At 41.3% G+C, this 24676-nt stretch overlaps 1 protein-coding gene across 1 annotated transcript in view; it reads right to left on the bottom strand.

Moving 5' to 3' along the window:
- Positions 1-417: 417 nt before the first annotated feature.
- The window catches only part of TGM7 (transglutaminase 7), a 29959-nt gene continuing 5700 nt past the window's right edge, over positions 418-24676 (bottom strand). Inside the window, exons 2-12 of the mRNA XM_072625136.1 lie at positions 23363-23608; positions 22423-22541; positions 16574-16702; positions 16288-16465; positions 12014-12152; positions 9282-9385; positions 8319-8561; positions 4429-4755; positions 2864-3024; positions 1564-1697; positions 418-701 (exon numbers count right to left, since the gene is read on the bottom strand). Of these exons, the coding sequence (XP_072481237.1) occupies positions 542-701; positions 1564-1697; positions 2864-3024; positions 4429-4755; positions 8319-8561; positions 9282-9385; positions 12014-12152; positions 16288-16465; positions 16574-16702; positions 22423-22541; positions 23363-23608 (1940 nt within the window). The 3' untranslated portion in view covers positions 418-541. The remainder of the gene's footprint in view (positions 702-1563; positions 1698-2863; positions 3025-4428; positions 4756-8318; positions 8562-9281; positions 9386-12013; positions 12153-16287; positions 16466-16573; positions 16703-22422; positions 22542-23362; positions 23609-24676) is intronic.

Below are 24676 nucleotides of genomic sequence, written 5' to 3' on the forward strand. Positions count from 1 at the left end.
CCTGTGGGCTCCTCACCATGGTAACCCAAGAGCGCCCACTCTGCTTGGGAAGACAGAGGCCAGGACCAGACACAGCAGTCCTGGGCTGTGTGCCTGCCCTGCAAGGCCTTTGTTCTAGACTAGAGGCTGAGTTAAATTAAAGTGAAACAAGGCGTAGACTATCTCCCAGAAGGAGGCAGAAAGGAAGTAGAAGAGAGATTTTTAAGAAGTTATCCTACTTTGGCCAATGGGGGTGAGGAGTGAGGGGGTTGATGGGGAGGTGATTGCTTTTTCTATGTTGTTTTTTTCTTGAGTGAGTAGGGGCGGGGCAGGTGAGGTGGTTGGCAATTGCCCCCAAATGATCAGCCAATAGCAACACAGGTGAGTCATCGGCACACACGGGAAAACATTTGGATTATAAATAAATAAGTCTTTATTGCCCACTCCCAAGGGGGTAGAGTGTGTAACAGGAATCTCATTCCATTCCTGAGAAAAGAGAGGAGAGAGAAGGCAGGGTGGGGTCGGTGGGAACAGATAAAAGGGACCTGGATGAGAAGAGGGCTCAGGAGGAACTGGCAGAGGCTACAAAGATGTCCTTATAGCCTTTGATCTCTTTGACCTCCTTGCAGCTGACCAGCACTTGAAGTTGTCTGGATCCTTCTTTGGTGGGGAGTAGATCTACCTCAGCCTGGATGGTGTTTCCAGACTGTACTGTGCCCAGACTAAAAATCAGAAAGGGAAGCATAGACTACCAGTTAGTGTCTTTCAAAAAAAAAATATTACTCCCCACTTCTAGTGCTTTCCCTCTGGTATTACCTCCTATTCAAGCTCTGTAGATCTTCCTTGTATATAGTTTGTTTATCTCCCTCATTCAATTGTAAGTTCCTTGAGGGCAAGAACTGTTTTTGCCTTTTTTTTTTTTTTTTTGCTCCTCTTCAACTTAGCATAGTGCCTGACTCATAGGAAACAACTGATAAGTGTGTGTTGATTTATTTTTTTCAATGAGCAAGCATTTGGGTCTTTTTCTCTTCCATCTCCCTTTCCAGTTGCTTTCTTAAGGATAGGTATGGAAGGTGACATCCCCCCTTCCAAGCTAGGAGAACCTGATGGGGTTCTCCACCTGAAGTCTACCTACTTTCTCAGATGCTGCGACAGAAAATGAAACAGTGAAGTGACCATTCCAGAAAGAGACCAAATGTTAAAATGCTTCCTCCATTTAAGAGTCAAAACCCAATCCCAGTGGGGAATCCAAGGAAAGATCCTAAGATTTAAAATCTGGAAGAGACGTCCTGTTCTCTTTTTACATGTGAAGAAAGTGAAGTCCACAGAGGTCCTACAGCTGATAAGAAGCAAAGCTGGGAATTGAACCCAAGTTCTCTGGCCACAAATCTAGATCTTCATTAAATGTACGGTCCTTGAGAGCAGGGATTTGTCTTTTTGCCTCTTTTTGTATCTCCAGCTTTTAACACAGTGCCTGACACATAGTTGGCACTTAATAAATATTGATTGATCGATTACTCTTTCCCTTTTAACCCACTGCCTCCCAAAAGAGACCCACCTGGCTCCGTGCACAGCTTTACTTACTTAATTATCATCTGTCCTTCGATCAAGCCACTCCCTTCCAGCATCAAGACACAGTTCTGAAGTGGTTCTTGCTGAGTATTGGTGAAGCTGATGGAGACACTTAGTTTCTTGTCTACCACCGCCTGCCCAAAAACCTATAGAAGGAAAATGTGGATCTATTTGTGGTCATTATCTCTTTGTAAATCTTATACCTACAAACCATCCACCCCTCCTCACCTACTCGTCTTGTAACATCCAGGCTCTGTTGTTTAGAAGAATAAATATTGACTTTAGGGAAAATCTGGAACTGAGTGAAACTTTTGTATTTAGGGTAAATAAATGTGCTGTCTTTGGGGTACAAAAATAATGCTATGGGCCCACCACCAGTAGGACATGTGCTTCTAGTTATTTTTCCAGTAGTGGGGATGATTTTGCACTGATCCATCCACACTCCTTTACTCAGTGTCTCTCATGAACCACAATACATATCCAAAGAGATAGCTCTGGGTAGAGGATTAGCCTATGACTGTGAACCAAGGACTATGTGAAACTAACCTGCCTAGGTAGGTTGGCTACTTTATCTAGCTTGAAGCTACTTATTAGCTTATTACTTATTAGCTTGAGGGCTAATCACTCCAAACTGTGTTTTGTTTATACTCTGACTTGACCTGAAAATATGGGATTTCTCCTTTTCATACATAATAGGGTGGATGCATGTTAAGTGCCCTCTTAGACTGGTATGGGAAATTCCAGGCTCCTCTGTGTGTAGATGGGACAGAATCAGCCTTGAAAGATGAAAGAACTTTTTGAAATCCAGAGTTAATACATAAATCATCCACAAAACACCAAATGAATCGTTGACTAGAAGTGAGGATTATTTGAATTATAATCAATCTCTCATGATAACAAGGGTCCTGTGGTTGTTGCATAATGGTCTTGGCATCAGACTTGTATCAGTACTGAGGACTCTGCCCACTGTTTTTCTAATCACATTGGTTGGCATCATTTGGCCTGGTCACCTCATGCCAAGGTAGAAATTGCATTAACGTGGTCAAATGATGAAGGTGCTGGGGACTATCCAAGCATATGTATGACCTCAGAGAAGGCAGGAAGCTGAGAAGTGTTGAATGATTTGCCAGGAGAAGAGTCAGGTTTACTACACAAAGATAAATTAGATAGTCTTATGGAATGGAGAGAAGGCAAAGGCGAGGAAGAAGGGGGAAAAGAAGGTTATTTTTAGGGCATAGGGAGGAAAGAAAAGCTCCAGAAAAAGTCATTTCTGGAAGGAAGACGGGATTCCTGTTTTGGCCCTGAACCTCACCTCAATGGTTAAGTGGGGGAGCTCCAAGGAGATGTCTTTGGTCACCAGCAGCTTTCTCCTGGTCTGCTTGATTTCCACAAGCCCTGACAGGCGGATCAGCTTTTCATCACTTATCTGGTTCTTATAGTGGGTGAAGGGCAGGGCCATTGGCAGCTCTTTCTCTGTATACAAGACCCAAAAGCCACAGCTGAGGAAAATCTTAAGACTTTGCGGTGTGCATCTTAGTACAAATTATCTGTGTGTCTCCTTGAGTTTGCCACAATATACGGTTACTAGGTTATAAGTGTGCCAAGGGCAAGAACCGTGTCATGTATTTTTGCATTTCTGCTAGTTGTACATTTCACATCATAGGCGCTTAATAAATGCTTACTGAATGAATGAATAGAATGGGCTATGTGTATTTTAAACGTACATCATGATGTGTACATGCATGCACATATACACTGGCAATCCCATACTATATGCTAGCATGTGTAGCTTGGCATCCTAGAACCACAGAATTTTGGAACTAGAAGGGACTTTATTGGCCATCTAGTCCAACCCAATATTTGAAAAGAATTCCCATTATTGCAAAGCAAGTGGTTATCCATTCTTTCCTTGAAGATTTACAATGAAGAGGGGCCCTCTACCTCCCAAGGCAGCTGATCCTACTTTTCAATAGCACTAATGGTTAGGACGTTTTTCTTGATGTCAAGCCTACATTTGCCTCTTTGTAACTTCCATATTCCTGGTTTTACTCCAGTATCATCAGAACGAGTATCATCCTTCTTTTGCATAAGTGACCCTAAAATACTTGAACATAGCTGTCATGCACACCAGGGTCTTCTCTGGGTCAAACATCCCCAGTTCCTAAGACTGATCCTCATATGGCATGGATTTAGTATCTTGGGCAGCTAGGTGGCACAATGGATAAAGTGTTTGGCCTTGAGTCAGGAAGACCTGTTTGAATATGGCCTCAGACACTTACTAGCTAGCTGACCCTGGCAAGTCACTTAATCCTGTTCGCCTCAGTTTCCTCTTCTGGAGAGTGAGCTGGTGAAGGCAATGGCAAACCACTGCAGTATGTTTGCCAAGAAAACACCAAATGGATTCATGAAGAGTTGGACCCATTGAATGACTCGATGACAGCAATAACGCTGTCTTGGCTGCTCTGCTCCGGCTGTTCTCCAGTCAGTTTCCTTCTTATCTTATGGAATCCAGAATTGAACACAGTATTCTAGATGTGTCTAACCAGAGTGGAGGACAGAGCGGCCACCATTTCTTTATCCCTGGAAGCTAAGCTTCTCTTCATGTAACCCAAGATGGAGTGATCTGTTTTGACTGCTATGTCGCATTTCTGGGCATATGTCAGAAAGTCATTCTGGGGAAGAATCTGCAGTTGCAGTACCTGTCATTCAGATGCTTTGTGAAAGTCTCTTAAGTCACCCACTCATCTCTGGCTCTAGGGTACCCCATGTAGATTTGAGTACAGCCTCCCAGGGGAAAAAGACACTCTTAGTTTTATCTTGGGCAGCCTCCACCTCTCAGGCCCATCTGTTTCACACCCACTGAGCCCCCATACTCACCCTCCCCTTGGGCCAGGCTGAAGCTCAACTCTTCCCTCCAGAGTGGGGCCTGGGCATTGCCCCCATGGAGCAGGGCTTGGCCACTAAGCCACACATGCAGCAGCAGCTCCTCAATTCCCATCTCTGAGCCCTGAAGCCTCCTGGCCTTCAGGAAAAATGCCAAGTCCTGGCCCCACTCAGGAGTCTTGGCCAGCTTGAGTTGTAGTTTGATTGGGTTTTCTTGGAACCAGGCTGTCCGCATTCGTTCCATGCAGGGGTAAGAAGACCCATTTGGGCCCAGCAATATTCGAGAAGCCTTCATGAACACAGAGCGTTCTTCTGCAGATCCTGTAGCAGGGGGAGGGGAGAGAGAGATAGTGGTGGGAATTGTGTTAAGGACCCAACGGGGAACATGGGATCTCGAGACCACATGTGGTCCTCTAGGTCCTTAAGTGCAGCTTCAAGGTCTAGGCTCTCCCCTGCCTACCACCTAGTACCACTCTTCCCTCCGTCCTGCCTCAAAAATTGTCTGAAACCCCAGTAGCCTCTTAAAACCTAACACACACGTTCAGTTCCTCTCAGAAACCTCCCCTTCTCAGAATTTGGGGACTTCAGACAGTTGGGTGCTGGTTAATGTTTAACAATCATCTCTCCAGGAAAAATAGTGTGCTTGACATACTTTCAAGTTTATTCCGTATCATTAACATTCTCTTCATAACTTTCTTAAGTCCAGATGATTAACGTGGAAATGTTTTGCATGACTGCACACGTATAACCTATATCAAATTTGCTTGCCTTCTCCATGAGAGGGGCAAGGTGTGGGAGGGAGGAAGAGAATTTGGAACTCAAAATTTAAAAAAAGGATGTGAAAAATCATTTTTGTATGTAATTGGGGAAAAAATAAAATATTAAACCATTAAAAAAACAAAGCAATACATCAAGCCCCCGACTTACGGAGTTGCCTGATTTCTAAGGTATCAATGCTCACATCAAAAATTCAGTGAGGGTTTGGAAAAAGTTAGCTCCAAATCACTTCCTTGGACTCATTCAACATACATGGCCTAACTTTATTCACCAGCAGCTTCCCTCCCTTTCTTTAAGCCATCTCCAGTGTGCCAAATAAGCCAGAGTTTAACAAACTCCAGATCTCTGATCATCACGACCCTGAAAAATGTCATTGTAGCATCTAGCATTTTCTTTTTTTTTTTAAGTTAATGGATTTACTTTTAGTTTTCAACATTCACTTCCATAAGTTTTACATTTTCTCCCCCTCCCCAGGAGGGCATGCAATCTGATATAGGATCTACATATACATTCCCATTAAACATTCCTATTTTCATACTAGTCATGTATATAAGAATTATAACCAATGGGAGAAACTATGAGAAAGAAAACAAAACAAAACAAAAAACAACAAAAAAAGGAAATAGTCTGCTTCATTCTACAGTCAGATTTCATAACTCTTTGTCTGGATGTGTTTGGCACTTTCCATCATGAGTCCTTAGGAATTGTTTTAGGTTCTTGCATTGCCGAGAGGGGCTATCTATCAAGTCAGTCATCACACAATGTGGCTCTTACTGTGTATAATGCTCTCCTGGTTCTGCTAGCTTCTAGTATTTTCAACAACAATTTTGAGATGGTAAGATGTAAAGATACAGTTCAGATTTTTAATAAGTGTATATTTAATCACACACATCCTAATGGGCATTCAAAATGCCATATCAGTTCTGCTTTTAGTAAGATTATGATCACGGTTCTCTTAATGATGGAATTTCCCTGTATCCCTATAAATGGTATGGAATAAATCTAACAATTATAAGGAATGATTTTTAAAAAATATTTTGCTGCAGTCTTTTGTGAGAATTTTAAAATCTATTGCTCTCTAATTTTGATGATTTCCTCTTTTGTACTTAATTTGGCTTTATTGCCTTTCCAATCTTCTAAATGTATATTCAAAAAATAAAAATGAAAAAAGAGAGAAAAGCAAACCTGTCTATAATGAAATTACTTGTAGATACTCCATAAAAGAAAATATAAACAATCTATATGTCTAATGACTGCAAAATAACTGAATAAATTTTGATCTTAATGTAAGATTACAAGATCTATAATTCTACCCATTTCCTAGATTGACACCTCTGTTCTTTGTGTGTGACCATTGTGCTCCTCCAAAGAAAGCAAACTATTCAAATTTGGGGGATTTTTTCTTAGCTGGATTTTATCTCACAAACAGATTTTATACCAACTTCTAACCTGATAGAACGAAGATTACCAGAATGCACTGTAAATTGCTGACTGGCACTGGCAATGCCAATCATAATCAATTCAAGCAGCACAAGGGAAAAACAGCCCTAAAAGGAGATTTAATAACAAAATCCTAAATAACAAATGTATCAAAGAACGTCTTAGAAAGAATGAATAACTGTGAAAAAAACTGATAATAAGGAGACATTACCAAAATTCGGGGAAGCAGATAAAACAGCAGACCCCAAGTTCATGAGGCTCATGGAATATGTGGAAAAGAAATTTATGTCTAGGAGGAGAGACTCAAACCTTGCTTAGGAGAAAAGGCAAGCAAACCCTCCTGGACCAGCCCCTTTTGAATAAGCTATCTCCCCATTCTTCCTTTCACATTAAAAGGAAGATCCAAGTCTTGTGTGAGTGCTTAATAAATAGTCATTGATTGAACACCTTTTAATGTGACATTTAACAAATTCATCTGACTCCTAAATTTAATTGGCTACCAGATTCAAAGAAAATTTGTAGAGACTTAAAGCAAACCTATCCCCAGCCTGACTCCCTCTCAGACAGTCTTTTCCACTGAGCTGCAATTCCCTCTCCCTTTCTGTCTACTAAAGGTCGATTTTCCCTCCCGGCGGTGGTGGGCACTGCAGACAAAGTGACAGCACTCCCTCCCTGATCCATCCACCCTATAACATCACCATAGAACTATCACTAAAAAGCACGTTTGACCAAGTCACTCATTTACTTAAAAAATTGCCTCTGGAATAAAATATCAATTCCTCTGTAGGCATTTAAACCTCTCACCATCTGGCTCCAGCCTACCTTTCCAGACTGATCTTTACACGTGATATTCTCTCTCCTAGTTCTGGGACTTTGCCTAGACACAATTCTTTCTTCTTGTCTGGAATGCTGAATAGGATCATGGAGCTAGAGAGGTAGAATCCTCAGGGACCATCTAGTTCATCCTCCCCATGTTATTCCCCCAGCCTCTACCTACTAGAATCCCTTGCCTTCTTCAAAGCTCAGCTCAAAGTTCACCTGTCTGAGACCTTTCCTGATCCACTCCCTACTCAGCAGCTACACCCCCCTCAATTACCTAACATTTATATCTATTTCTATGGGGTCATGAACAACAAATACATGTTCCCTATGTCCCCCCTTTAATAAAATGTAAGGCCCTTGAGGGCAAGAGTTCTTTTGTTTTTCCTTTGATAACTCAGCACAGTGCTTAGGGCAAGGTAGGCACTTAAGAAATGCTTGCTGATTGACTGATAAACTGCCATGAATGAAGTATGTTACTGGCTGTTCAGTCGTTTCAGTGCTATCTGACTCTTTGTGACCCCTAGTTGGGATATTCTTGGTAAAGATAGTGTAATGGTTTGCTATTTCCCTCTCCAGCTCATTTGACAGATGAGGAAACTGAGGTAAACAGGGTTAAGTGACTTGCTCAGGGTCACATGTAAGGTCAGATTTGAACTCAGGTCTTCCTGACTCCAGGTCTGGCACTCTAGCCACTGTACCATTAGCTCCCCACATGAATGAAGCACATATGTAAGGAATTCCATGATGGCTACTACGAAGATGGCATGAAGTAAGAGAAATAAATGAGCATTCACAATTGAAAACATTAGGAACCTACTCCCACAATTCCCAAGGGCCCCAGATACCTTCTGGGTACTTATAGGAGTTGGTGATATCCTGGCGTTTGTCGGAGCCCACCATCTTGGTGCTTATCTTTTTCCCAATGGCACTAGTGTTGTGAGATAGGATCTCTTTCACTTGACCAGAATCTTGGAGCCAGATCACTTCATCTGCATTGACCTCAGCAAACACGAAAGGTGTGTCATAGGCTAGTTGGATGTCCCCTTCTTTGACAGCTCTCACAGAGGCTGGCCCACAGCAGAATACACCTAAGGAAGATTGAGATTGGGAAAAGCTGTTAGCATGATAGGAGGAAAGAGTAGGAAGAAAACGACCCCCAAAGAATGACTCTTGGAAGGACAAAGGAATGGGGGACCCAGTAAAAGAGGCAGAATTAGAATGGGGAGTCACAGCTGTGTGATTTTAGGCAGGCACTTCATGTCTCTTTCCTCTGTTTTCCCATCTGCAAAATGGGGGAAATTATAGCGAGGAAAATATTTTATAAAGTATAAGGAACTACATAAACGGGAACCATTAGAAAGGCTGTGTTGCTGAGTGGGTAGAACACTGGACTTGAAGTCACAAAGGCCTGGTGTTTAAATTCCCTTGCTATGTGACCCAAGGGCAAATCATTTCAACATTCTAAGCCCCAGATGGCTCTGAAATTATAAACTAAATGATCTTTTACTTTTACATGCCTCCCCTACAAGCCCTACAATGTAACTTTCACCTCAGTTCTACTTCTCATTTTTCTTGCCATCTGCCTTGATACCCCTCTCTGTCTTGCCATCAGGGAGGAAAGAGGAAAAGAAGTTTGGTATGGTAGAAGAAAGTGAGGAGGGAGGGGGAATGGAGGAGTAGGTGATGTGAGAGAATGAAAGGAAAAGTTGAAGAAGGTGTTTTTATCCAGAGTCTTTTCCTTCGATTAATCATCCTTGTGAGACTGAATGCTGAGCTTCAGACCTTTCTTATAGTGATACCTTACCCACCTCTACTAGTTTCCTGGGGAGTTGGATCCAGGACCTGCCATCCATCATATCCTGCTGGGAGATCTCTTCTGGTCATCCAGCATTCATTCCAGACATGGAAATTCCTGTGGAAGTACACTCAGGGTTGGAGTTCAACAGACTAACAAGGTGGTTACAGAGGCTCACATGGACCCACCAGAGTCCACAGTCCACGGGGGATCCATGGGGGATGGGGGACCATGCCAGATGTATTACCCACCCTCACCTCACTGAGCTGTTGGTGGCCATGGATTGTGAGTAGGAAGAGGGCAAAGAGTTAATCCAACAGCCAAGCTCAGAGTCCATTCTCTTTGACTTAGAGTCATCATGATACTCCCCTGGATTTGGAACCTCAGGAACTGAGTTCAAATCCCAGCCCTGTAACTATTGGGGAGATCTTAGGCAAATCACTTAAACTTTCTGGGTGTCAGTTTCCTCATTTGTGAAATGAAGAAGTGGGACTAGATGACCTTGAAGGTTCCTTGCAGCTCTAGATTTTTAATCCCAAATGTGGCATGGTGCCACAGAATGAGAACTCAGGCTTGAACCCTGCCTGCGCTCTGCGTTACCTGTAGGACACTGAGCAAGTCACTTTGCCTCTCGACCTCAGTCTTCTCATCTGTAGAATGAGGGGTTTGGATTAAATGGTCTTTGAATCTATGATCCTAAGTCAAGAGGTCTCCTCCTACTATAATAGAATCCAAATCACAGGCTGACTTGGAAGCAAAGGAGAGAGGAAATAGGCCAAGTTAATGATAGGGATAGGGGAAAGAGATTAGAGTCTCTGGCAAAAAAATCTCCCCCCATCATTGCAAAGATGACATCTTCTCTACAACTTAGCTTTAGAGTTCCCTAGAGCACTTAGAGGTTAAGTGACTTGACCAAGGTCACACAACCAGTATGTATCAGAGGTAGAAATTCAACTCAGGTCTTCCTTACTTCAAAGACAGCTTTCTATACATTAAGCTTCAAATTAATAATATACTAACAAATATTTGTTGAATTAAAATGATTGCCTTTTGGGGCAGCTAGATGCCACATAGTAGATAGAGTATCAGCCCTGGTGTCAGGAGGACCTGAGTTCAAATCCAGACTCAGACATTTGGGTGACACTGGGTAAATCATTTAACCATGATTTAAAGAAAGGAAGGAAGGAAGGAAGGAAGGGAAAGAAAGAAAGAGAAAGAAATTACTGCCTTTTACTTGAAATTCAGAATAAGACATACTTTTCAGATATGACCAATATAGAAAGGTGTTCTATTTGAGTATGCATATCTGTTACAAAGGTTTTTGTTTTCTTTTGCTTTCTTCTATTGGGATGGATTGGTTGGAGGGAAAAAAATGTTAACGTTAGAGTAAATCCCCCCAAAAAGAAAGAAAAATAAAAGAGGGTCATTAAAACGTTTTAAAATTACAAAAGGAAGGACAGAAAGAGTTATAGGCAAGCAGATCAGCTCTTAAAGTTATATTTTGAATTTATTGATCATTATTACTATGGCGCTCGACTTGCAGTCAGGAGAAATCTGGCCTCCTAGATTTAATAGCTTTGTGACTCTGGGCAAGTCACTTGGTTTCTGTCTTCCTAGTTTCCTCAACAGTAAAATGAAGATAATAATAGCATCTAGCTTCCAGGGTTATTGGGAACATAAAATAATACTTGCAAAGCACTTTGCAAACCTCTAAGATATGTATATGTATATATATGTATAATCTACATACAATATGCACACATACATATATTAATATGTTATATTATTTTATTATATTTAAAAAGAAAATAAAACCGTGTATAATATTTAGGTTTCTTATATAATATTTTTCCATTCTCCTAATTTTTATATTTGTTATTTTAATTGATATTTGTTATCCAGAATTTTTTTAAAAGGAATACTTGCTTTTCAGCGCTGTGGGAAACCTATACTGATTTTTTCTTTCCACCCTGTCTTGGTCAAATGATCCTACAATGTTAGGAATCAGTGCCCTCTGCTGTTGAACAGAGAGAATTGTTCCTCACAAAGACAAATTCATCTAGGAAATTACCTAAGTTCCTAGGTTGCCTAATATTCTTAATTTCCTTTTCCTCTGGGATATAAATGAATATTGCTTCACCCATGGACTCATTATTTGTCAATAGATTTTATTCTAAGGAAAAAAAAGAGACCCTTTGGTCTCAGGATACTAACTCTTGTCTTGGAGAAAAACAACCAAAAGAAGGGACTGAACAAAGGAGAGAATTTGAGAAGAAGTCAGTCAAGACATAAATAGAGGTAACACTAAAGAAAACTGCCCTAATGATGATGCAGAGGAACAAAGAGGAGATGGTTATAAGATTATAAATTTAGAGCTGTAGTGGACCATGGAGGCCACTGAGTTCAGCCCTCTGGTTTTAAACATGAGGAAACTGAGGCAGGGACAAGTTAAATGACTTGTCTAATGTTACTCAGCTAGTCAATTTTGCCTCTCATCTGTAACTTTATTTTTTTGGAATTGACTATGGGTCATAATCTCAATATGGATTTCCAGTTGTTTTTTGTGAAGTTATGCTAGACCAACTCCATGGTCCAATGCAAAAACAAGAAAACTAATTTTTTTAAAAAATTGAACCAAGAACAGAATTTGGCATAAAAAAAAAAGGATGGAATTTAGTCCTAAACCAACAGCATCCAACCCCTTTCCTAGATAGAATGCAAAGGTTTACAGTAATCTTGTCTTACCATATTTTATCTCTTCTCTCCCATGGCATCAGCTCTGCACGTTTATCATAGAACATGTCAACAGTCAGGTTGCCATCTGTATTATGTGCGGATCGGAAATTGGTAACTACTCGGGTTGGAACGCCCAAGCATCGCATCACTGGAGAGGACGAAAAGAGTTGGTAGGGACTGACTTGATTTAAGGTGAACTATTTGTGTCAGATATGCAGATTCCAATTCTCAGGTAGTAAGGTGGGTAAAAATCATACAACAAGAATTCGGATTGGCACTTGCTGGGATGAAGGCTCACATTCCCTCCTGCCCCTAGATGCTGGCAGCAAAAGACAAGATATGGTACTGGGATTTTCTCATTCTAACCTTAAGGCATGGGATTTCAGAAGCCAACTTATCTGCTGGATGTGAGAGATAAAAAATGGTAGGAGGACATTTTTTTTTTAATCAAAGGTCACCATCCCAGAGAAAATAATCAACCTCACTGCAAAAAAACAAAAACAAAAAAACCACACTCAAACATACAAATGTGTTCTAGCAAAGAATTAATATGCCTATACTTTCCTAGAATATCAAAGCATGCATCAATTATACATCATTAGTTTTTCCTCTTCTTCTGAACTTTTTTTGTTTCTATTAACCCTAACCCACTCATAGTAGAATTTCTAGACTACGTGGGATAGAGGAATGAAAGAAGGGTTTTTTGGTTTGTTTTTCAGAATTCAGGGCTCCCTGAGGGCAAGGGGCTGTTTTTGTCTTTCTTTGTATCCCTAGCCCTTAGCACAGTGCCTGGCATGTAGTTGTTTTTCCATAATATCTGACTCTTGGTGACTCCATTTGGGTTTTTCTTGGCAGAGATACTAGAGTGGTTTGCCATTTCCTTCTCCGGCTCATTTTACAGATGAGGAAACTGAGGCAAACAGGGTTAAGTGACTTGCCCAAGGTTACACAGCTACTGTCTGAGGTCAGATCTGAACTCAGGAAGAGGAGTCTTCCTGACCCCACTGTACCACCTAGCTGTTCCCTGTCATGTAGTAAGTTCCTTGAAAAAACAATGTAGTAAGCCTTTAATAAATATTTGCTAAGTAAATTGAGCTGAAAGCAAAACAGTCTCTTATCTCAAGGAGCTAACTCTCTAATTGGGGGAGACAGCACACATAAGAGACACCAACTGCAAGGCACATGGAGGTCTACAGTGGGGCAGATAGCAAGACCCAGGGATCCTTCAATTGCATCATCAGGTAAGATGACAGTGCTCAGGGGTATAGAAGACATAGTAGTTGGATGAAATCAAGGACATAAATGATCAAAAGTTAATCTTGGCAAGTATCAGGTTTACGTTATTTGAGACAGGAGGAAAGAGTAAATCAAGAAAGGTCTAATTAAGATTGACTGTGCAGCAGTAAGGGACCAGATGATGCTACATAGCAGAAACGTATAGTCAGTGAAATCCATTTTATTTTGATGTGTCAACAATGCTGGGAGTAAGATCCTCAAAATTAGATAAAAGGGATTAGCCAGGGTATGACTGGAACAGTAGAATGTGAAGAGGACTCAGGATTCATTTCTGTTCCTAAAATGAGGCACTCCATCTCTGGATTCTGGGCATTTTCCTTGGCTGTTCCCCATACCTAGAACACTCTTCCTCCTCATCTCTGCCTAGTATCTCTGGTTTCCTTCAACCCCCAGAGAGAATCCCACTTTCTTCTATAAGCTTTTCCCAATCTTCCTTAATTTTAGTGCTTTCCCTTTGGGACTTTCTCCAATTTATCCTATATCTAGCTTGTTTTTACATAGTTTTCATGTTGTCTCCTCCTTTAGACAGTGAGCTCCTGGAAGTCAGGGACTGTTTTTAGGGCTCTCCTTAGATGTATTCTACACTTCTCCTCATTTGTCTCTTTCTCTCTCCACTCAGTCTACTACCCTCACTATACAGATGAGGAAATGGAGAACCAGTGCAGGTTGGGTGATTTGCCCAAGGTCAACAGTAAGCAGTCCCTTCTGTGTGTTCATTTGTTGCTGTGTCTTTCCATTTTCCCCAGGCATTTCTGTGGGGTTTTCATGGCTGCACAACCAACTGTTGCAGTGGCTTGGAGTATGGCGCTGGAAAGAGTGACTCCCTTCTCTCTCATCCTCTGTCTATAATGCTGTGTATCCCTCGGACACATAGGTTGAGGGCTGCCATCTTACAACTCCCCAAGGGGTTATGGTGTCATTTTTTTGCTTGCATACCAAGCCCTTCTACTCAGAGTAATTTCTGCTGCCTGAGCAAGGTTACAAAATAATCCCTCAAATCCATTTCTCCTGGAACACTAAGGCTGTTGCTGGGAAGATTGCAGTAATGGTTGGAGAGAACAGGGCAAAGGCTGGATAGAGAAACTCCTCTGGGGTTTGGCCATGGGAGAGACACCATCTGGCAGCTTCCTATTTTAACTAATTAGTCTTGCTAACTAAGTACTAAGCACAGTTGTTTTTGCATTGTAAATGCTATCAATGCCCTCTAAATGTCAGAGCCCTAGGGAAGGCCAGTCTCCCTGTCCTAGAAACTGCTTTGCTCCAACTACCAGAGGAGAAAGGAGCCCATCTGTGTTCCAAATTTCTGTGTTCCCAAAGAAACAAAAAGATAGATTTTTGAAACCTCTTTCTGGACTGATTTCACATTACTCTCCCTCATAAACTCTATGTTCCATCCAAGCTACTTGCTCTTCCAAGAAGAGCTATATCCTTCATGCAAATTGCCCTAAGAGACAAAAAGGTCATTGTCAGCAGTAGTGAACTGGCCAATGGGAGCACAACACAATAAGTTCCAACCTGTTGGGGTAGCTTGACTAACTTGCTTTTAGAAGCGCAGGGTGGAGGAGTGGCTTTTACCTCTTCATTTCAGAGCATAAGCAAGTTGCGGTTGTTCAGCCGTGTCTGACTATATGACTGCATGGACTTTGTCCACAGGATTTTCTTGGCAAGGGTACTGGAGTGGTTTTCCATTTTCTTCTCCAGTATGTCCCTGTTTTGCAGATGAGGAACTGATGCAAGTTAAGTGACTTGTCTGGGATCACTCAGGTAGTGTCTGCACCACCTACCTGTCCCATGCACAAGCAAGCACTCCTTTACTATTTCCTAAAAGCTTACTGCCTATAGGAAAAACTTTTTAATTGGCTGCTGAACTTGAGTGAATGAACATGTAAAAGGCCCAAGTTGGGAAAATCTCTCCTTCCCTCCCTCCCTCCCTCTCCCTCTCCCTCTCCCTCTCCCTCTCCCTCTCTCTCCCTCTCCCTCTCCCTCTCTCTCTCCCTCCCTCTCTCTCTCCCTCTCTCTTCTCTCTCTCTCTCTCTCTCTCTCTCTCTCTCTCTCTCTCTCTCTCTCTCTCTCTCTCTCTCTCTCTCTCCTCTCCCTCTCCCTCTCCCTCTCCCTCTCCCCCTCCCCCTCTCTCCCTCTCCCTCTCCCTCTCCCTCTCCCTCTCTCCTTCTCCCTCTCCTTCCCTCTCTTTCTCTCTCCCTTTTTTCCCGGTGGAAAACAAGGTAAGAATTGCTTTGGGTCAGGAGGCAATAAGAGCTATGGCATTATCTCCTTTTCTCCCCAATTGACAACCATGTGGCCTTGAATACGTGACCATCCCTGTTTCTTCTGTCTTTTTCGTGTCTAATATTTCCTGAGCTTGGGTGAATGGGTATCAGAGATTATCACATTGTCCTCTGAAGCAGGGAGTAAAAGGCCACTTGACCATCACCCACTTCTGAAAACAGACTCACCAAGTCTCCCTGTGGATTGATATCAGGTGGGGTTTGCTGCACATGCTCCAAGAATTGAGCCCTAAATTGGCCAGCAAACCCTGTCCCCACCCAATTATTAAGAAGACTAGAAGTGCTAAGAAAGATGAATTCACAGAGTTTATGAAAAAATAATGAAGGTGCTCTACAGAAGAATTTCAAAACCATGTGATTGGGTGGGGGGAAGCTGTCATCATCAGACAAAATAATACAGCAACCAAACCTCAGTGTATATATTCAAATTGCTTCCTAATTGTAACTAGCACAGTGCTTAAGAACCTCACCAGAGTACTCTGAGTCTAGAAAAAAAATCATCATACTTCCCTGGGGGAAAAAATATAAAACTTTGTCAAATGAATGAATGGAAGAATAAGGAACTAACATTCTAATACGTTCATTTCATGAAAATAATTCAATAATTCTAAAATTGACAGATTCTTACTATATACCTAGCCCTGTAGTGTAGGATGTGACAGTCAAGCACGTTTAACACTTTGTGGGGTAGAAGATTCCTACCTGTACACATCACAGCTGCAAAGACCCAGCACTGCCCATATCTCACGGACTGGCCTCCGGTGGCATGCCACTGTCTCAGAATGGTGACACTCCCGTTCCATTCCAAAGGGTTGACTCCTTTGGAGTAATCCTCACTCCAGTTCCCCTGTAACACCCCATTGTCATCATTGCTGTTGATCTGGAAAGGACACATTTGGCTTTTGAAAGATGATGGGAAAAGTTAGACAATTCTGCGAGAGAGAAAGCCCAAAGGAGTGTTGAGGAGAGTAACTGATTTCCTCCTTACCATAGCACTCACCACCCTACAGATGTACATAGCGCTGTTTCTCTGGGAATAGTCCTTGGAGGGATTGTTTAAGAAGTTCAGGTTTCTGTCCAGAATCTCGAAGCAGATGTCTATAATGTCATCTTCAAACTTTCCAGCAATTTCAAGGGAAAAAAAGGGAAGAGATGAGGGGGGAAATGCTCTAAATCATTAGTGATTAGAGAAATGGAAAGTAAAACAAGATTGAGACATCATATTGCATCTATCAGATTGATAGCTGCCTTTCATTTGGGCATAGCTAAGCAAGTTTTTCTATATGATTGTGATGGAATACTGGGAACGATGAGCTGATTGATTTTAGAAAAAACACAGAAAGACTTGGACTTATGAAGGAAGATGCTATCCATCTCCAGAGAAAGAGGTGACACGTAGAAATATGTACAGTATGTTCTTACATATATATATATACATAAATATAAATGTATATTCATGTTTAACCATCTCTAGGAAAAGCTGGGAAGGGAGGAAGAAGAAAAAAATAAAATAAAATTAAAAATACACCCAGAGAACAAAAGAAAACTTACAAGGAAGCACAGAAAAGCTGAGTAGCTCTGAAAACCATCTGCAGTATTTATTATATAGGTTTTCAAAAAAAGTAAACAGTTTGAAGTGGAAATTTATTGTTTCTATTGAATCCTCTCTTTTATGCTCTGCTGCGTACATGGAAATGTTCCCTTTTTTCTTTTCTTGTTTTGTATTAAGTTTGAAATGAATTTAAAAAAATTTTTTAAAATAAAAGTAACAGGAGTTTAAAAGGAAAAGACACATATGGTTGGAGTGGTTTGTGCAGAAGGTAGGTCTTGAATTAGGCCTTGACTAATGGGCAGTGTTTGAATAGGCAAAAAGAGGAGGGAAGGCAATCGAGGCAGGGCTAGCAGCTTGGGAATGAATGGAGTGTATTTGGGGGCTGGTAAGGAAGAGTCTGACTAGAGCTCAGGACATATATTTAGTGGCAAAGTGAGATACATTTGAATAAGACTGAAGGTGTTGGGATACTAGGGCAGAGGGAGATAGGTTATGGGGAATCTTGAGCACCCAAAAGGGGAGCTAGAGGAGCCATTGCAGGTTCTTGATCTATATTTGTGACAAGCTGCAAAATCTTTGACCAAAAGGCTTTTACCTTGACTTTAGGTATTGCATAATTCATTGAGAGGGATAGAAAGCAGAAAATTCCATGTGACTGCAAGGTGTTCCATACCTCACCATGCCACTATAGCTTCAACTTCTTTCCTTCTGGTGCTTGTATGTAGTCAATCAATAAACATTCATTAAACACCTAATATGTGATAGTGGTAACAGCTAGGTGGGGCAGGGGATAGAGCACTGGGCTTGGAGTCATGAAGATCTAAGTTCAAATCCACTCTCAGACACTTACTAGCTGTATGCCTTTGGGCAAGTCATTTAACCCCTATTTGCCTCTGTTTCTCATCTGTAAAATGGGGACACACTGGAGAAGGAAATGGCAAACCACTCCAAGTACCTTTGACCAAAACATCCCATGGATAAAAAGTCCATGGGGTGATGTAGAGTCGGATATGACTGTACGACAACGTGTTAGGCATTGTGCTAGGTGTGCAGGGACAAGAGTTTATGGGATCCAGCTTAATCTTAATCAGAAACAGTGATAACTTCCAATGTCCTTGAAGTACATTTGATGAGTTCTGCGCTGTAGAATCATCCTGAATAAAATAAACAAACTTCTTTCACATTTCTACTTGAAGTGAGCACTTGCCAAGACCAAAAAGGGGGTAGAAATGGAGAGGCAGTCTTTCAACTGAAAGTAATTTAGAAGAAGCTAGAGAATAGAAGCATATTATTGGGCATAAAACCATAACCAATGGAGTGGAGTAAATCAAGAAGATTCTTTGTCAAGCAGAAAGTCTTGTTGCCTACCTTGGAATTCATTCATTCATTTACTTACTTGTTGAACAAACACCTACTACATATTTATTGTTCATTGAGCATGAGTGTCAAAACACTCAGCTGGGAGCATTTTGATCCCCTGTTCTCCCAGTGCAGCCTGAATCAGATTAAAATGCAATTGGGAAGGGGCAGCAAGGTGGCAGCTAGCCCTGAAGTCAGGAGGACCTGAGTTCAAATCCAGCCTCAGACACTTACTAGCTGGGCGAGTCACTTACTCCCAAATGCCTCCAAAAATAAATAAATAAAAGGTAATTGGGAAATCTTTAACAAAAATAAATAAAAATGCAATAGAATATAGATAATGCAAATATAAGGTTTTATAAGACAATATGTTTGGGAGTTCTTATGTTCAATTTAGTGGCCCCCGGTTTCTATTTGTGTTTGACATGATTGGAACAGAGTACAATACTAGGCTCAGGAGCACAAAAAAAAAATTATATCAGACATAATCTCTCATGTAAACTCTTACAGAGCTTATTGTTTAGTAGGGAGATAAGACACAAACACAAATGACTATAGTATACAGGATTACAGGATAAAGGCTTTAGAGGCATATCAAATAAAGGGCTTTGTGAAATCTGAGAGAGAAGGTTATTACAAACAGGGACATGAGAGAATATTCTCTAGAGGCAATAGAATTTGAGTTGGGCTTTAAAGAGAGGTAGGAATTCAACAGGCAATGAAAGGGAGAGAGGCTACTCCAGGTATGGGGAACAGCATGAGCAAAGACATAGAGGTGAGAAAACATAAGGTATGGTCCCTAGAATATAGAATAGTGGGTAGTGTTTGACTTGGCATCAAAAGACCTGGATGTGAATTCTGTCTCTGACCCTTAGAAGCCATGGGATCATGAACAAGTCACAACCTTCTGAGCCTCACTTTTCTCATGTATAAAATAAGGGTAATAATACTTGCACTACCTTCTAGTTAGTAGAAACTAACTTGTAAACCTTAAGGGCATGTATTAATTTGAATTTGGGATTGGGTTTTTGCAGGGAGGGTGGGAGAACAGAGGGAAGTTCAGCTTGGTTGACATGTGTTAATTACAAAGGAAGTAATATGAGATAAGGCTAGAAATGTGTAATGATGACAGATTGTTGAGGACCTTGAATCCTAAGAAATTTAGACTTAGCTGGATAAACACTTTTTGGTTAGTTGTTTTTCAGTCATATCTGACTCTTTGTGACCCCATTTGGGATTTTCTTGGCAAAGATACTGGAATGGTTTGCCGTTTCCTTCTCCAGCTCCTTTTACAGATGAGAATACCATTGGCAAACAGCGTTAAGTTACTTGCCCAGGGTCACACAGCTACTAAGAGTCTGAGGCCAGATTTAAACTCATGAGGATGAGCCTTCCTGATTCCAAGACTAGTGCTTATCCACTGCACCACCTAGCTGCCTAGATAGACAACAGGGAGTCACTAAAGATGTTTGCAAAGAACAACATGTTTAGATCCATGTATGAGAAATATTATTCTGGTAGGGGTATGAAAAATGTCTTAGAGGAAGAAGACAGTGGAAGTGGTCTGATCTGTTAAAGGTTATCACATTACTGATCCAACCATTCTGGAGAGCAATTTGGAACTATGCCCAAAGGGGAATGAAACTGGGCATACTCTTTGATCCAGAAATACCACTACTAGGTTTGTGTCCTAAAGAGATCATAAAAAAGAGAAGAGAAGTTACATGCACAATAATATTTATAGCACCACTTTTTGTGATGGCAAAGAAATGGAAATTGAGGGAATGCCCATCAGTTGGGGAATGGCTGAACAAGTTGTAGTACATGAATGAAATGGAATACTATTATGCTTTAAGAAATAACGAGCAGGCAGATTTCAGAAAAACCCTGAAAGACAACTGATGCCAAGTGAAGTGAGCAGAACTAGGAGAACGTTGTACACAGTAACCGCAACACTGTGTTATGGTCAATTATTAATGACAACTCTTCTCAGCAATACAATTATCCAAGACAATTCCGAAAGATGCATGATGGAAAATGCTGTCCACATCCCCAGAAAGAACTATGGAGTCTGAATGCAGATTTAAGCATTCTATTTTCACTTTTGATGGGGGTTGTGGGGTTTTTTTGTGGTTTTCCCCTTTTGTTCTGCTTCTTCTTTCACAGCATGACTAATGTGGAAATATGTTTAACATGACTGCACATGTATAACCTATATCAGGTTGCTTGTCATCTTAGGGAGGAGGGAGAAGAGAGAAGAAGGGATAAAAATTTAGAACTTAAAATCTTATAAAAATCAATGTTGAAAACTATCTTTCTGTGTAATTAGAAAAAAAATACTTTTTTTTAAAAAAGAGCCTATCACATTGATCCAGCTAGATGATATATATACTAAAATAATGGCACTGAGAACAGACATAAGAGTATGGATATGAGAAATGCAGTTTACAAGACTTGGTAATTGATCAGATATTGGTGGCAAAGGAGAATAAAGAGTCAAAAAAAAGTCTCTAGTCTTCAAATGTGAGTGGGTAGATGGTGATTCCATAGATAGACATAATGAAGGTGAAAGGAAGAATATTATTTCATGACTTTCTCCAGCGAAATGCAGTATCCTGGGAGCAGGTACACATACATTTCTTCATTGCAGAAGGCTGCCCAGGAAGTGATGTCCAGAAGAGAGAGTCAGGTTTTAATGAAATAGGAATAAACAACTACAGCCAGATGTCAGACCTCACTAGTCCCATCAGATTTTTGGGTGTGATTCTAGTTTTGACTCTGCCTTTGCTTATTGCCTTCTGACTTTTCAGCTCCCTGATCCTTACCTCTGATTCATAACTCATAGATCTAAAGCTATGAAGGATCTTAGAATGACCCAGTCTAGTTCCTTCATTTTACAGATGAGGAAAGGTTCAATGATTTGTCTGTTATTACCCAGCTAATACATGTCGAAGGCAGAATTTGAACCCAGATTTTCTGACTCCAAAGCCAGTTGTCTTTCCACTGTGGCACACTGCCTTTCAAAATGCAGGTTTTGGATTTTAGACATCCTTGAAGGATAATTCTGCCCATACCTACATAAGAATTTCCCACCTTTGAACCTATAACCTCCTTTCCATTCCCCAATGTGGAAAAGCTTTAGTCAATACCATGGAATCTATCCAGTTGAGATTCATGACAGGAGTGGATAGATAGATACACAGACAGACAGGTAGATAGATAGACAAATAGACAGATAGACAGATAGACAGACAGACAGGTAGGTAGGTAGGTAGGTGGATGGATGGATGGATGGATGGATAGAGGGATAGACAGAGAGACAGACAGATGGACAGACAGACAGATGGATGGACGGACAGACAGACGGACAGACAGACAGACAGATAGATAGATAGATAGATAGATAGATAGATAGATAGATAGATGGATGGATGGATGGATGGATGGATGGATGGATGGATGGGTGGATGGATGGGTGGATGGATGGATGGATAGATGGATGGATAGACAGAGAGACAGACAGATGGACAGACAGACAGATAGGTAGGTAGGTAGGTGGATGGATGGATGGATGGATAGAGGGATAGACAGAGAGATGGACAGATGCACAGATGGACAGACGGACAGATGGACGGACGGACAGACAGACAGACAGACAGATAGATAGATAGATAGATGGATGGATGGATGGATGGATGGATGGATGGATGGATGGGTGGATGGATGGGTGGATGGATGGATGGATGGATAGACAGAGAGACAGACAGATGGACAGATGGACAGACAGACAGATAGATAGATGTCATCTTATATATCCCATGCTTACATTTTAGACCAAGCTGGAAGACCCTCCTTGTTTGCCAGGAGTCTTCAGACCACACCTGGAAAACTCTTGAACTAGATGTCATTGTACATTATGATATTACCTGTCCATAGTTCCAAGGCCATGGAGTAATCCAGTTTTCATGCCCTTTAAAAATGAATCCATAGTCCATCATAACATACTCCTGCAGTTGTGCTTCACTAGGTAGATAGACTTCATCCTCTGAGAAGTAAAGAGTAGAGAGGGGGGAAAATAGCAAGAGTCAAAGAAGGTCCTTCTGTCTGAATTAATCAACCAATCAGCAAGTATTTTCTATGTGTCAGGCACTGTGCCAAGAGCTCAGGATACAAAGAAAGGTAAAAAAAAAACAGTCCCTGTCTCAAGGATTTTACATTTTAATTGGGGAGATAGTAAATACATAAACAATCATAGACAAGATACGTATAGAGTAGATGGAAAGTAAGACCTCTAGCAGCTAGTGGGGGGCAAGGGGTGAGGGGAAGGAATGGGAAACCAGGAAAGAATTCCAGCAGGAGGGAAAGCTGAATCCAAGGCTTTCAATGGGGAAAAGCAAAGGATTGTTTAAGTTTTGCTGGTGTCTGGAATCAAGTGTAATTAGAAAGGTCATCTGTGTCACCTTAAATGAGGTACTTAACCTTTCCAGTCCTCAAGTCCTTCATCTGTAAAAGTGGACTAAATGACCTCAATGGTCCCTTTCCAGTTTTAAATCTATGATCTTATGACACTATTTCTAAAGGCAGATGGGTATTTTTCTCAGGGGCCTATGATAGAAACTTTTCTGGTTTTTTTTCTATATTTGCTGTATTTTTGTGTGGAAAGGAACAGCAGAGACCTTCTATCCCTAAATCCTTTGCCGAGTGGTCCAGCACCAGGGGAACTGACCCAGCCTATTTGTGGTACCTTCACTGATACAAGCATCTTTGCTTAGGATAATAAGAAATCTCCAGGATTTTTCACACTCTTTTGGGTGATACATTCACAACAAGTCTAGTGGTCATTAGGCCTTGGTAAACAAATCCTACCTGAATTCCAAGGGTTAAAAAGCAAGATGAACTCCCCAAGCTGATGAGATTTAGCTTGGTCTGACAGATGAGAGATCTCTACCTTCAAGAGATAGCGACCAATGATGGCGTTAGCTGGAGAAGACAGGGATACATGGAGTGAATTCTCATATGTACTGAAATCAAAAACACTCCAGTGGTTCCCATCTTTGGCCTTGGTTGCGACAAACCTCACTTTGGTTCCCAGTGACTCTGTGGGCTGTGGACCTAGAGCAGAGAAAAGAGGGAAGACAAGACCTTAGAGTTTGTTAAATTCCAAATCTTTCACCCAAATATGTGGTGTAGAGGAGGGTGTTTATTCACTTGTTTGTCAGTCATGTCGCACTTTTCATGACCCCATTTGGGTGGTTGTTGGTTTTTCTGGCAGAGGTATTAGAGTGGTTTGCCATTTTCTTCTCCAGCTCATTTTACAGATAAGGAAACTGAGGCAAACAGGGTAAAGTGATTTGCCCAAGGTCACACAGCTATAAGTGTCTGAGGTCACATTTGAACTCAGGTCTTTCTGACTCCAGTTCTGGTGCTCTATCCATTGCACCACTGAGCTGCCAGGGGAGGGTAGAACTTTAGTTGTAGGCAAGAACAGATGGTCAGCTAGCTGCCTTGCTTTCATACGTACTGGCAAGACTGCCCCAGCCCACCTACACCCCCATTAGCTTCAAAATTCCATAATACACTTATTTACCTTCTCATAGAATTCCATATTTAGAGTTACAAAGGACCTTAGGGATCATCTGGTCCAACTGCCTCAGGCAGCTGGGTGATGTGGTGGATAGAGGGCAAGGAAAACCTGAGTTCAAATCTGATCTCAGTCACTTACTAGCTATGTGACCTTAGGTAAGCCACTTAACTCTATTTGCCTCAGTTTCCTCATCTGTAAAATGAACTGGAGAAAGAAATGGCAAACCACTGTAGTGTCTTTGCCAAGAAAATCCCAAATGCAGTCACGCACAGAGAGTTGGATGTGACTAAAACGACAGAACAAGTCCAACCGCCTCATTCTAAAATGAGGAATTGTAGACCAGAGAAGTGATGTAATTTGCTGGAACCACAGCATCTAAGAATTGGAAAGGCCCTTACAGGTCCACATGTGAAGAAGAACCTTTCTGTGGCATTCTGAAAACGTAAGTGGTCAGGCAGCTTCTCACTGAACACTCCGAGAAGGATCTACTACATTTAGCCAATAATGGGATTCTTTATTATTTTAAAGGTAATCCCTTGAGACTTGAATCACACATGACTGGAAGCAAGTCTCAACCTTCCTGCATGGCTGACTTT

This window comes from Notamacropus eugenii, chromosome 7 (genome assembly GCF_028372415.1).
Source record: "Notamacropus eugenii isolate mMacEug1 chromosome 7, mMacEug1.pri_v2, whole genome shotgun sequence".
Classification (NCBI taxonomy): Eukaryota; Metazoa; Chordata; class Mammalia; order Diprotodontia; family Macropodidae; genus Notamacropus; species Notamacropus eugenii.